The following is a 14,006-nucleotide window of genomic DNA, read 5'->3' as shown; positions in this document are numbered from 1 at the left end:
CCTCCCAAAGACTGAGGAGGTATTGACTAAATAGAAACAGGAAAAATGAAGATATGAGTGGATCTGACAACCAAGCAGAATAACCCCTGTGTGATCCTGGAGAGCAGATGAGCAGACACGGAGCCTGACACATCCGCACGAAGCACCAATCCTTCAACTTGACATGTAATACTGCCTATTGGTGGTCAATATGGGAATTGGGAGCACAGCGAAGGTGTCAGAGGCCAGTCATTGCTTTAAAAGGAGCTCAGCAGGATGGATGAACTCATGTAGAGGAAGATTGCAAGCAGAAAATATTGCAGAGCAATTGGAAACCAGTTTTTTAATGAGGGGGTCCCCATATTGCCTGTGTCTGTAATTCTACCAACAAGTGCATGAGGACACGCATGCATGCACACCATGAGCACAGGGAGACATGCTAACGTTCCTGCCAAATGCAAAGGGACATAATGTTTATTAACAGTTGGTGGGCCGTAAAAGCTGGCAGTGAACTAATAAAAGAGCAGAAGCTGAACATTCAAACCAAGGTTTTATGAGGCTGTAAATGCATTCAACATGTTTATCTCCTTAGGGAGACAAGCAGTGCATTTTAGTGGAAAATGTAGCAAAATTGTGTTGGTTGACAACTCCACCATACCTCTAACTCGGGGCAAACAAACTCAGTGATGACTTTTTCACATCTTTGCTTGGGGTTTGAAGATACGTACAACCTGACAATGGCATAGCTCAGGTACAGGTCAATCAATTTGATCATGTAGCAAGTTATCTTAAAGGCAAGGAAACACCATTAGGTTTCTCTACTCTGAGCAAGAGGGAAAATAATGTTTCTATTTTCAAGCCCAACACTACGCTTGGACTTTATCAATGTCTTGTACATTTGAACAAGTTATTACAGAAAGCCTCCATCGTCACATAGAAACACATACTATGCCTCATCAGTAGAGGTTGTTATAGGCCAGTGGCTGTCCGGAGGTCAGATCATTACCAATGCACTCATGGATCAAAGATACAGCCCTCATAATAGGCCTTCCTTCATCATTCCCCTCTGACCTCATCCGCAGCTGCACTACCTCTCATCTTTATGATTAGAAAATGGCCCAATACTTCTCCTTCACACTCACACCGGCCCCTATACTCAACACAAGTATTCCATCATTATCGTTATTTAACCACCCATCTCAATTGACAAATTTGTCAGTGGAGTCTATTGGCCGCATGCTAAAAAGATGCTTTATTATGGTGGGTCTCAGATCTCTGGAGGCACTCGTGGTACTGACATTTCCCTTAGAGCTCCTCCAATGTACTTACAGGTGTTGATGGGGAAGGATTTTCATTACTGTCATTGGTTATGTACTACGAAACATTTAGTTGCAGTCAGGCAAAGTCAGTCCCTGTTCCTGTGGGAGGTTATTGACATTTTACTTTACTCTGTTGGAACAAGCTCAGAGAAGTAAAACAGCCACTTTAGAATAAATCCAGCCACGGTGTTTGGTGTTCTTATTCAATTCAATATGAATGTATTTGCATAGCACCATCATACAAAAGCAGGTCAGTAAACAGAGACATCCATAAATATACATATACAGTACATACACACATACAACAAGCATACTTGTGTGTTCATTTCGGAAAATACTCAAATTTAAAGGAAGGTGTTTCGTTTAAGATTTAAAAGAACACAGTGTAAGACCAAGTCTGAGATCAACAAGCAAACTGTTCCATTCTTCGGGTATATCACACTGAAAGCCATCTGACCAGAGTTAGAAAGTGTTGTGGGCACATGGAGGAGACTTTCACCTTGTGACTGCAAAGATCTGCTGGGGTTATAAAGTGACAGCATGTCTGAGATGTACTGTGAAGCCAGACTAGCCATTGCTTTGTTAATCAGAATGAGCATTTATAATTGTATTCTGAAAGCAACGGGTAACCAATGACGGTTTCTCATTTTGTCCTGGTCAGAACTTGTGCAGCTGAGTTGTGATCTGTGGATTGTTTTGTTTGGAGGACCCATTAGCAGAGAATTGCAGTAATCAAGCCGGCTCGTAACAAAGGCATGTATGAGGTTTTCTGAGTTAGTTAAAGAAAGCCCCGGATTCAGGAAATGTTGAAAAGGGACAACCGTTACTCCGAGGTTTTTAGTCTGGTCACATGTTCATACCTGGAGTCCAGGTACTCACAAACGAGCTCTTCTTAGTGGCAAAATGAACTGGAGAATTTAAAATCCATAAAGCCTGCCCTCTTCTTTCAAACTGATTAAATATGAAAACGGTATGAAATGAAATACAAGGAATGGGGTTTTCCTGCTGGATATTTTTTTAATTTTTTAAAAAATCAGATAGCAGAGTGCTTCTGCTGTTGGCAGCGGGAGTTGGCAGGAACAGCTCAAAGCCTGTAAAAGTCAAATGCTGTCTCTTTCACTTTGAGAGAACAATTTTGGAAAATGTGAGCTAAAATACGAGATGCCTCAAGCATGCTGTACTCCAGTTTTTTGTCTACAGTACCATGTAGCTCTCAAGCCTGAATAATACAGTCGTCAAAACTATTTGTTCAGCTCTAATGTTTAAAAAATGTGAGGCGCACGCAGCATTTGTTGAATTAACATACAAATTGCTGATATATTATCTCACAGATTTTTCCAAATCTAGCAAGGAAGCATTTTAATGTCGACATGTTTTATATTCTGCTCGGCATGTACGGTCTTAGAAGCAGCATGGCGATGTTTTACACTGATGAAATAACCAGGCAGCTTACCAGAATGTTATCACTTCTACTTACCGGTAGTCACACTGTGCTGAGCACTCATGCATAATTGTATACATAAGCATTTACCAAAACCTCTCGTCTGTTCAGCAATATTAGGCTGACTCCATTGACTATCCTATTGCCCTTATCGTGAAACAGTGAGCATCTAATGTGGACTGGCTTTGGAAAGAAAGAATTTGAGCTCAGCACTTTCTTCCAAGCTTTTGTCGTAACCATGCCTTCTGATAGCCCAATGTCAGGCTCCTGCTTTGATGTATGGATGGAGGCGTTTTGTTCAAAGGGACAACCTTTTCTTGGCACTTCTTTGAAATGATAATTCAGCAGCTTGCTGCAGGTGGAGCTGCAGCTCTCCCGGCAGACGGGGTCAATCAAAGTCAAATGGAAGAGCTGCTCACAGCTTCACCCGAGTAGTCGGTGCCAGTGCCTGGCTGCGGCTGTCAGCTCTGCCACCTACATAATCCCTACCGCCGGTGAAGGCGGCGGACATGAGGGATGTCACTGTGAGGAGCAGATTTGAAGCAGCAGAACGTGGACTGGGTAGTTATGCTGTAATGGTCACGAAGGATCTAGGAATCTTCACGTGGTTGGAGTGTTTGCACACAATAGATGCATGTCAGACCCAAGCAGAGGTTTTCATTGATGCAGTCTGTGTGTACCAGTGGGTCAGGGGGACGCAGGTGTGTGTAATTACATCCATAATAGGGCCTGGAAATGGTCCACCTGCCTCAAAGTGAACCCTCTATCCAATCCAGCTCTGCCGACAACAAAGCAGACTCTCGCTCTCTGATTGTGGCTTTGATGGTGCAGCTGGAAGGCTGTGTTTTATGGGGGGGGGGGGGATATTTCTGGCTCAGGAATAATTCGCTGGAATTATTCAATCCATCTCAAACAATGACATATACTATCAGTGTATGATCAAACGCACAACACTCGTATGTCATATATGTCGTGTCAGAGATAAATAAATCCCAAATAAAACACACACTATATGTATTTACTGTGTGTATGTGTGAGTGTATGCTACATACAGTTCATTATGACCAGCCACTGTGATGGATTGGTGAGCTGCCCAGGTTCCCTTGCACCCAGTGCATGCTGGTGTGTACTAATTGCGACCTTGCTCATGAACAAATGAAGTGAATTCATAAATTATTTCAGCCAGTGTTCATTTTGTATGTCAGTCTCCTGTCTCTGTTGTCCATCTGGATGCAACCGTTCAGGTTTCTGAATAAGCCGGTGCCTCGGTAACGAGGCAGCACAGGACACATAGACACAGATCTCCCTTGGGTTAGGGCTCCAGCTGGAGCAGACATGCTAGGGCAACCTGTCCCTATTATTGTTTGTGACAGAATCAAGAAGGAAATGCAAGTAGTGAAAGTTTGTGCGTTGTGCCTGCGTGTCACATTCTGCTGGCAGTACCCCCAATGTAATTATGGGCATGGGTGGCCAGCTATGACAGCTCATCTGTCAGCCAGCCAATAGGAGTCTGGGGCACCTGGTGAGCTCTGCGCCAGAATGATGAGCCACAGATACACACAAATTAAAAACCACATACAGTATTTCATTGAAACAACAAATGTAAGTAAAAGACACTTTGATGTTCTTTCATGCTACTCATTAACACTGTGGCACATGCGTCGGCCATGTTGTTTCTCTGCATTTCATGCGCCATGCAAATTAGATCCAACGGTGAAGGTTGCACCCCTGGCATTTTGATTTTAATTAGTCTCATCTTATATTCAGAACCAAATTACAACTAAGAGACATTGGTTTTGAATTGGTTATCAAGTTAAGAAGAAAAACGTGTTCTGAAGAAGGTTCAAATTAAATCTTAAACTGCATCATTAAATATTCTACAGTACAGCATTAGTGTTGACAAACATGTCAAAATTGTCCGTTCAAAACATTTCTATGATTTGTTTGATTTATTCAAAGCAATATCTGAAAAAATGCTGTTTATACATTTTGATGATGTTTTTTTGAGGAAACACGCCATTTCTGTCAAAACCATAAGGGTCCATTGAACTCTTAGCTTTTCCCCCCCAATTTGGCTGGGTCTCAAAATGCGACAGGTCAAGCCAACTACACAGTCTCGCACCTTATTGTGCAGAACACATTTCTGTCGAGCCGACCATCGCTCCCAAATGCAACAAGGGGACCCAGTCATATTGCGCTCACCCTTTGGCAAAGGGCCTCCAATCAGGAATGAGTAATGACTGCGCAGGCTTGCATGCGGTGATCCCAGCTTTCTAATTAGTCTTCCATTAACTTTTTCAACCTTGGCAGCTGCGGGGTGCACGCTCAACAGACACAGATATACCCACACCTAGCAGCCTCAGACCCAAATATTGGGCCTCTTGTCCAAGAGTATTTAGTAACATTTTCTACTCTGCAGTGCTAATTAAAATCAAATTAAATCAAACCTTTCTCATTTTTTAAAGTTTGTGTTTCGAACACAATTGTTTGTTCAATGGCCTGAAATCACATGTGAAGACATTTCTAATTACTTTGTAGTTTCTCTTGGTGTAGATGGCTCCGCTATGAAAAACTGAAAAAAAAAGCCCTTCTGGTAGGTACAGTAATTACAAAAACACTGTTGACGTGTGCTTTTTGTGCGTCAACCGGCTGCCAGCAGCTCCTCACATCTACAAAAGCATTGGCGTAACTTCTCAAATTGTTGTTTTTTGGATAAACTGATCACATTGTGGCCTGAAAATATATATATATAAAAAATAATTTTTTTTAAATGTTAAAGCTTAAAAACAGGGGGTTGTCAAGTAAAGGGTGACACAGGTGGTGACGCTGAGTAAAGTACTCTCACAGACAACAGTAAGATTACAAAATGAGGCAATGTGGAAGCGCCCTAGTTCAGACAAAGAATAATGTCAATATGAAATTCAGAGCATATCTATTGCCTCCACACTGCTCTCAACATGGCGACGGTTGAGTCGGCAGCTCACAGCTAACGGTGCAAACAGCGGAAACAGAGCTTCATTCTCTGCTCAAGTAGACATTACTCCACTATATCGTTAAAAAAGCAAATAGTTGTTTGCCGCTATATTAATGCTCTGAAAGTCGAATAGAAACCTTTAAACATGATAACACTATATGCCATTCTGTGAATCATGTTTCCTCCTTTGTTGTGTGTGTAATCATCAATATAAAGCAGGCATGTACATGTAGTGCGTTGGTGTGTTATCGCTACTCTACATGAGAATGAACATTGTATTTGAAGTGTATGTGATTATAAATTTGGTTCTAATTCAGTTAAAATGCTCTCCAAGATTGTTCGTCGATCACTGCACCGTACTTTAGGTTTGCATGCAGGAGATAAGCTGGCTTTGAAGGTGCAAGGTGTTTTTTGAGACTGGTAGACTCTACTCTCACAAAGAAAGAGTCACAGATCACCTTCTCTGTTGTATTTGATTCATTTCACACTGTTAAGAAGTCTTGGCCAGCAGTTTTTGTTTGGATACAGACAGAATGTCAGTGCTCTATTCTGGCATTTCTGTTTTTTATTTAGCATCCTGGTCCGGCTGATATCTGTCAAAGACCATGATGTTTTTCTGATCTGTGGAATACAAGAACTTGCCAAGCCTTCTGCAGAATGTGGACATGCTGTAACAGAAACTACACAAAGAGAATGACAGAGAGGGAGAGGGAGCCAGAATCAAGAGTCTGCACGACGTGGATACAAACATTTGGTTTGGTTTTAGCACAAGTTGTTAACTCAGAGTAATATTTCTCCTTTTCCTTTATCACATCAAACACAACATAGGAGGAATGTAATCAACATCAAAGGTGTGTGTGTGTGTGTGCGTGTGCGGTGTGTGTGTGTGTGTGTGTGTGTGTGTGTGTGTGTGTGTGTGTGTGTGTGTGTGTGTGTGTGTGTGTGTGTGTGTGTGTGTGTGTGTGTGTGTGTGTGTGTGTGTGTGTGTGTGTGCGTGCGTGCGTGCGTGCGTGCGTGCGTGCGTGCGTGCATGCGTGGCATTTCGGTGTGTTTCAATGCAAGGCATGAATTTATGATTCATTCTGTTTCACAGTGGGCAGTCAGTTTTAGAATGGAGCTCCATAAAAGAGTAATGGACATTCCTGGGGAGCTGCTGTCCTGTGGCCTTCCAGCGGAATGCACTATCTTGGCATATTATCACATTTTTCACAATCTGTTTGTCAGCGAGCCCACGACTTCAAAGGGGACTTAAAGCTGTCTTTCACTTTTTGTCGTTGTTGAGAGAGTGGGTCTACATTTTACGAACAAAGCCCCCCCCCCCCCCCAAAGACATCTAGCAAAATGAATGACTGTTACCATCCTGGATGCAGCTCCCAACATTTACTCCAAAGCTCGGATCATAAACTATTAATAGATAGCTGTCTGAATGAGCACCAGCAGGGTGCCTCTCTGAATCAGATCCTTCGTGTTGGGCAGGGTCAGCAATGGGGCTGAAGCTGGTGAGCTCTCTTTATTCCCCCATAACAATACTATCTTGCATGGAGGAGGATGACGGCTGGATAGCCACCATTATGGCTGTTTTGTAAAATTGCCAGATTCAGTCAAGCGATTATCTGCTGCCGTGGTGTGTAATGCATCTCTGTGACTGTGGCTGATGTTTGCACATCTAAGACTCCACTGGAAAAATGGGTAAAAGTGAAAGAGGTGACCTCTTTCTTTGCAATCTTTCAAAAGATCGGACTTATTTTAGACGCATTATCACAGTCTGGAAAGTGTACATGGCCATTGGATAGCTTGATATATGTTTATAAACTGGCAGTAGTGCCGCTGTTTACAGTATAAAGTACAACACACAGAGTTGTTTGTCTATTATTTTTACATCTAATTATTTGCCGAATGTCTGGGCTAGTGAAAGCACCAGGAACCATGATGCTCTCCAACTTTATCGTTGTTGTGCGTTTGGGGGAAATAAATCACACTCATGCTACACCGAATACTTGAATGATTTTGGCCGTAAAGGTGGAAAACAAAATGGTTTTCAGATTTCTACTGAGCCAACAATAGAAGTAAAATAACTCAAATATGCTGGAAGTTAATTCACATGTAATAATTTGTCATTACAAACTTTGAGTCAAAGAGCCAGTGAGCTTGTTCAGAGTTTGATTTCAACGTTTGTTCTGTTAATCAAACAGAAAGGAACCTCTTTCCTTTCTAGTCAAAGGTTGGTTGCCTGTGCCAAAAACATGATGCCAGAGCTTTTGCTACAGCTTTTAAATAATGCACAAATGATTCACACAGTTGGTAGTTTTGGGGGGTCTGGTTAGCATCAGTAGCGAATACAGAAAGCCTGAGACAGTTTGAAATGTCAGTAAGGAAAAGGAGGAGTGACTGGCATTGATCAACACCCACTGAGCTATTCACTTTATGTTGGAGCCTGATTTCACCTTCACTGAATTCTTTAACGCTTTTCTCACAAACATTCTGCAGCAGCAGGTTTCGTCTTTGCAGCCGTTGCGTGAACAGTATACAGTACAGAGGTTTATTTTCAACATTGTTAAGCACCTGTAACCTCTGCACATGAAACATGAAGCATAAAATACTAAACGTATTACATTTGCTGCTGTTAGTGTTGACCACTTAACTGGTCCAAAGTTGTCGTTGAATCAACTGCACCGCTAGAAAACAAAGATCTAGGGCAAGAAGATGAAATGATGGTAATATCCGTTATCTGACTCTAAAAAGCAAACATATGTTTCTGTCTGTATTGTTTTTATGATGTTGGAACTGAAAATAAGTCATCTTGTTTTCCCCTAAAGTGTTTCAATTTCACAAATAGTGAATAGTGAGTCAAAATTGATAGTTTTGATTGAATAGACATTTGTTTGAGGTTTCAATATCAAATGTACTTATTCCATGTCACTATTGTTTTCAACATTTAATTATGTCTTTATGATCCTAAATAGGAGAGTAAAATACTTTATTTACCATTTCTTCATGTAATTTTCAATTTGGGTGAAAGTATTCCTCGTTGTTTATCTTTAATGTTCTTTCATGTGGTTGCACTGTATTGATACTGAGGCATATTGCTCTGCTCAAACAATGCACCCATTCAATAATGCTTCCACTGATGTGATGTGCCGTTATATTCTCTAAAAGTCGTCTCAGAGGGTCGATGGTTGGTCTTGAAATGGAGGGTAACTGATTAGATTTCTGAATGGCTATGATTGTGGCCTGCTGGTGCAGACTATCATCAAATCTAAACTTGTCCAGTTGGTTTTTCTGTCATGTAATTCACCAGAGAGACTTTTTGCAATAACACTTATTGCTCTTCTGTCTCTTTTTCTTCCCGTGCAGATCACACGGGTCATTTTCTGTGTCTTCCTGGAGAGCGACTTTGCCATCTACAAGAAGAAAATGTCTGAAATGTTTCCAGGTATGTGTCTTAACTTCCAATTGTCTGTACTCCCACATCATTCCCTTTCCTCCCTTATCATTTAGCCGCTTTGAGTTGAATGGAGTTTTGATGGTATTTGTGCAGTATGTGATGTCACCATGTCTGTATAGACCCAGGCAGCTTTGCTACCTTGTTTATCATAGAAAACATCTGCCGCAAGAGATATGTTGTTCCTGGGAGCAATGGCACGAGAACCTGTCAGGCTTGGTTGACACCTTCAAATGCAGACAAAGTCAACGCAGCCGCACGGCCATTTGGGAGATTAACAGCAATGATTTATGCAGACAGTTGGTAAAACAAGCGTCAGGTTCTCTATGGATTGCCTTAATAGGATTAGAATAGTTAGATTTCTTGTCAGCGAACCGGCAAGCTGATACTTTACATAATTATTGATACTCTGATGAGACTTTAATATCAGATTTGATTGACTGTAATAACAGTCCTCGGCAGTGAATGTCTCCTGCAAGAGCTAACAATTCAGGGATGCATAGCAACCGCTCATCGTCCTTGGTTACTGCTCCTCACTTCTATGTGTGAAATAAACAAACATCCATTATCTTCAACTCCCACCCTCATTTCTGTCTCTCTCTCTCAATTCCCTCCCCCCTTTTACGGCATCATCTCTTTTTTTTCGGGGGCCAGGAGCAGTCACCAGCTCTGATGGGGGCTCCACGGAGGATTGAGTTTAATAGCTGGGGAGCTGAAAGAGGCTGGCTGGCTTCACCAGCCTTGCATTACCTCCCTTTTACCTCACTTTTCCCTCCCCACCTCCCCAACGGAATACCTGCTCTCAGGCCTTCATCTCGCTGCTCCCAGATGGAGAGTGTTTTGTTCTCCCCCGTCATCTGTCCCGCTCCCGGCCTCGGCTCTATACCCTGAAAGATTACATTATGGGGAGAGACCTTAATTATCATGCCTGCCCCCGTGCACCCAGCAGCCGTCTCATCATATTAGTGCTCTGAGATGAGAATCTGGGGCTGTTGTTCTCTAGTTATCACTCTCGCCACTTACAAGTGCTGTCAGTGGATAAATGCCCTGTATTTCTCCACGACTGGGAACAGAGGAGACACAAAACTACAGGCTCTGCCACAAAGGGGAATCAGAAAAGTTCTGAGAGCGAAGTTATTAGAAGACTCTTTAATAAATATTGTTAACCATCATGCAATGAGTTGCTAATGAGGGAGGCAGAGGTCAGTCTTTGAATTATATGTAGGGTTTTACCACAGGCACCACTTTTCCTCATCAAAGCGTCTCGCCTGTCACGTGCCCTTTGACCTCTGGAGTCAAAGCCACCTTTATCAGTGCTGTATGTGTGGGCTAGAGAGGATATTAATTCTATTATATACCAAGTGGCTAAATAAGCGACATTCCCACTCGGGGTCATTGTCTGGAGAGAGGCACCACGCTCGCCTACACCTGCTCCAGTCTTTCACCTGGCGCTTGTTCAAAGCTTTTACCGTCCTCTCGCTATGAAAACAACCGCTCTTTTAAGATGTTCCATTCGGAATATGCTGAGATAACACAGTTACGTCTGTGATTGTAGACGAGACACTCGCGCATCCAGCCAGGCTGCATCACGTCGATGAGTTCAACCGATGTTGATAGGTGTGCTTAAAAGAAAGAAGTGCTGATTGCACCATGTAGGGAAAGCACAACCGGGTAGTGTGAAAAGACTTTCATTTAGCCTGTGCAGAGTGCCAGTGGTGAATAAGATGCTGTGAATTAGCTCTGCAGGTGTGCTTGTACGCGTTCTGAACATCCTATCATCCTCACTGCTAGAGACAGACAGTCAGGTGGATCTTACAGCAATGCCGAATGCGTCACACAGAGGCCCGAGAACATTCTGTCTCCCGCACCATGCTCTCGTTTTTAATAACCCTCTGTCACGTCGACCCCCTTCATATTCTCTCCCCCTCTCTCCCTCACTCATTCTCACTTACACCTCTCCTGGTTCCCATGCCACTAGCCCATTACCTCATCCACTTTCTATCATTTTTCCTCATTATATCAAGGAGGAGTTTCTCCACGGCCGCCTCTATCTCCAAGTTGTTGTGAATAGTGGCCTTGATGTGTCTGTAATTTGCCTGTGTGGTCGTGTGAAACTCAGGATCTTCCCTGTGACATCCGTTTCAAGCATGTCTAGAGCTGAACGTTGGCGCGATAGATTTTTTTCTTGAAGTCTTACTACTCTCATTTTTCATTGTATGGCTGCATTCCTCATATTCAAGCAATCTGTCAAGTGAAAATGACTGGAGCAGGGACGTGTAAACAGGGCATTTGCATACAGGAAATTGCTTTATTACAATGTGCATTTCCACAAGCTGTCACTATGAGAGAGCCAAAAATATGGTTACATCTCTGCAGAAGGAGGAAACTGAAAAATGGCCTGTGCTGACAAGAATACTCATCCACACCTGCATACAAGAACATCAGCCACGACACACAAACACATACATATAAAACAGGACTTGCACCTATTCAAGTGTTGGATATTTCAACACTGACATCACAGTGAAACATTAAAAAAATGAATTTGTTGCAGTGGTTTGTGCCCCGTGTTCAAACAGACTCACAGAGGAGCTGGTGTTTGATGAGTAATGACGGAGTTCTCACAGAGACAAAGGTCTTTTTAATGTATGCCAGTTCAAGGAGTTATACGTTGAAGCCTCTCAAACACAAATACTGAAATATGCAAATACACAAACAAGCTAATACACACAGCAACTATATGTAAAGCTTTTGCCTCTGTAGTGCCATTCACCATCCATTACCCAACTCGCCTACTAAGCTCATAACCAGTGATATAATGACCTATTCATTACTTTAAAAAGGCCATAAAAGTTTACACATCTCAAAGGTGCTATGACCGTCTCGCTATCTGGTAAAGAGGACCATCAGTGTTTGCATCATTTGAATTAATACATGCACCTTGAATTACCATGGTTGTATTGTTAGAAAAAAAAAATGATAACCATGAATCGACGGAGCTTAATCAATGCAATTAATCATACGACATGATTCTATTAAGTATTCAGATTGGTTCATAGATTGTGATTTACCACACACTTGCCTTGGCACGTATTATTTGCGAGCATGGAAGCAGTCAGGCAGCTGTGGTTGCAGAGAGTAAAAGCATGTTGAAATTGATTCTGGGTACGATCCCTCACTAATATGATCCGGGTGGCTGCCCACAAGCTGGGCTCCATCTCTTCTTCTCCTCAATCAGACACAGTGCTGACAATATTAACACAGCTCACAGATCAGGAGGGGCTGCTACATTCTCCCCAAATGTTTCACTGACTCTCCAACTGACATTTGTTTGCAAGGCTCTTAATACACTCCAAACTCCCAACCCCACAGCCAGACACAAACCCCCCCAAATGTCCATAATAATAGCAAATACAGTACAAATACATATCCTGCAAGTTTCTTATCAACGCGGTCTTTTTGATGTGACAGAGGGTTAGACCTTGCTTGGCTGTAGTACAGTCACAACTTTAAATACATAATGGCATGCTATACCAACATGTGAGTGAAACGTGTAACTTACAGGAACAGCTCTTCCTCTTTGAGGATCGACACCACAACTAGACGGTTAGCTCAGCTTAGCATGAAGACTTGTAGCAATGAAAGCAATGAAAGTGACATTCATCCTCTCGCCTAACCCTCAGAAAGAAAGCAAATGAGCATATGTCAACAAAATAGTTTTTGTTGATCCAAAGATCAAGCAGGCCATCTTACAAGAATCCCTTGTGTGACGCCAACCATGCAATTGTGTTGTCTTCACCCCTAGATAACAATAACCGTGTCATATATTGTTTTTCTCGACTAAGTCGCATGCATTTCTTGTGTTGACAGCAGTGTTGAGCAGTGGTAATAATGTCATAGCATGTGGCAGTAGCTGCGACACTCTGTGTTTCCATCCTTGCACTGTTGTTATACTGTATCAGCGGGCCGTCCTTTGTTTCCCCAAGCAGGGTTAGATTAATGCACTGTACCCTTCTATTCAGTGTTGTACAAAAGAAAAGTCTGTCGCTGGATCCACTGGGAGCTCTGATGGTTACACTTCCACAGAACAGATGACAACAGCCTTTCATCACAGCTAATGCTTGCTTTTGCTTGTAAACCACAATGCAATCATTGCTCAGACTCTCAGATTCACCGCCACACACACACACACACACACACACACAGTCATAAATGTGCCCTCACACAATGCTCCATTCATATGAACTGTGCGTATTAAAATGCAAGCACACACATGCTATATATATGGTGGCTTGACTTAAAGAATGTTGAGGCATGCTGAGATCTGAGTGTGTTGAGTGTGTGGTTGTAGGATGGGAACCGGGATCTGTGAGCAGGCATCCACAGCTCCTCTCTCTCTCTCTGCATCCTTCTCATCATGCAACTCAGCTCATCTCCCCAGAAACACCTTTAGTTCACTCAGTCTGTTTCACACAATAGACGTATATAAGAAGAGAAATTCAAAGTTTTTTTGTTTTGTTTTTTAAAGGCGCAGTTGTCCTCCCCAGCCTGCAGTCACTTGTAATTTAAGGAAAGTTTTTGTGTGTTATTTATGCTGAGCCTACCAGTATAGGTTTAATTGAAAAAGAATGTCTCATAAATGTGACCCCCTTCCCCCAAACACACACCCAGACATTCATTCCTTTGGTGTAATAACTCACTAGATCCAAGGCCGTCTGGTGGCTAATTTGAGGGAAGCTGTAAAGGGTTTTTGGTACGATTTGGGAGCATGGCAGCTGGTGTGGAAGTAGGAAAACGTGAAACCGTATCTGCAGAAATGTGAATAGAATGGCTTTTTCTTTTCATGCCAAA

General features: G+C 42.4%; 1 protein-coding gene across 2 annotated transcripts in view; it reads left to right on the top strand.

The window, feature by feature from the left end:
* Positions 1–14,006, top strand: part of macrod2 (mono-ADP ribosylhydrolase 2) — a 381,154-nt gene that overhangs the window by 341,596 nt on the left and 25,552 nt on the right. For both annotated transcript variants that reach the window (XM_079280386.1, XM_079280385.1), the window contains exon 9: positions 9,068–9,146. In XM_079280386.1, coding sequence (XP_079136512.1) covers positions 9,068–9,146 — 79 coding nt within the window. The remainder of the gene's footprint in view (positions 1–9,067; positions 9,147–14,006) is intronic.

Source organism: Melanostigma gelatinosum (genome assembly GCF_949748355.1).
Source record: "Melanostigma gelatinosum genome assembly, chromosome: 12".
Classification (NCBI taxonomy): Eukaryota; Metazoa; Chordata; class Actinopteri; order Perciformes; family Zoarcidae; genus Melanostigma; species Melanostigma gelatinosum.
This window is presented reverse-complemented; position numbering and strand designations above follow the sequence as displayed.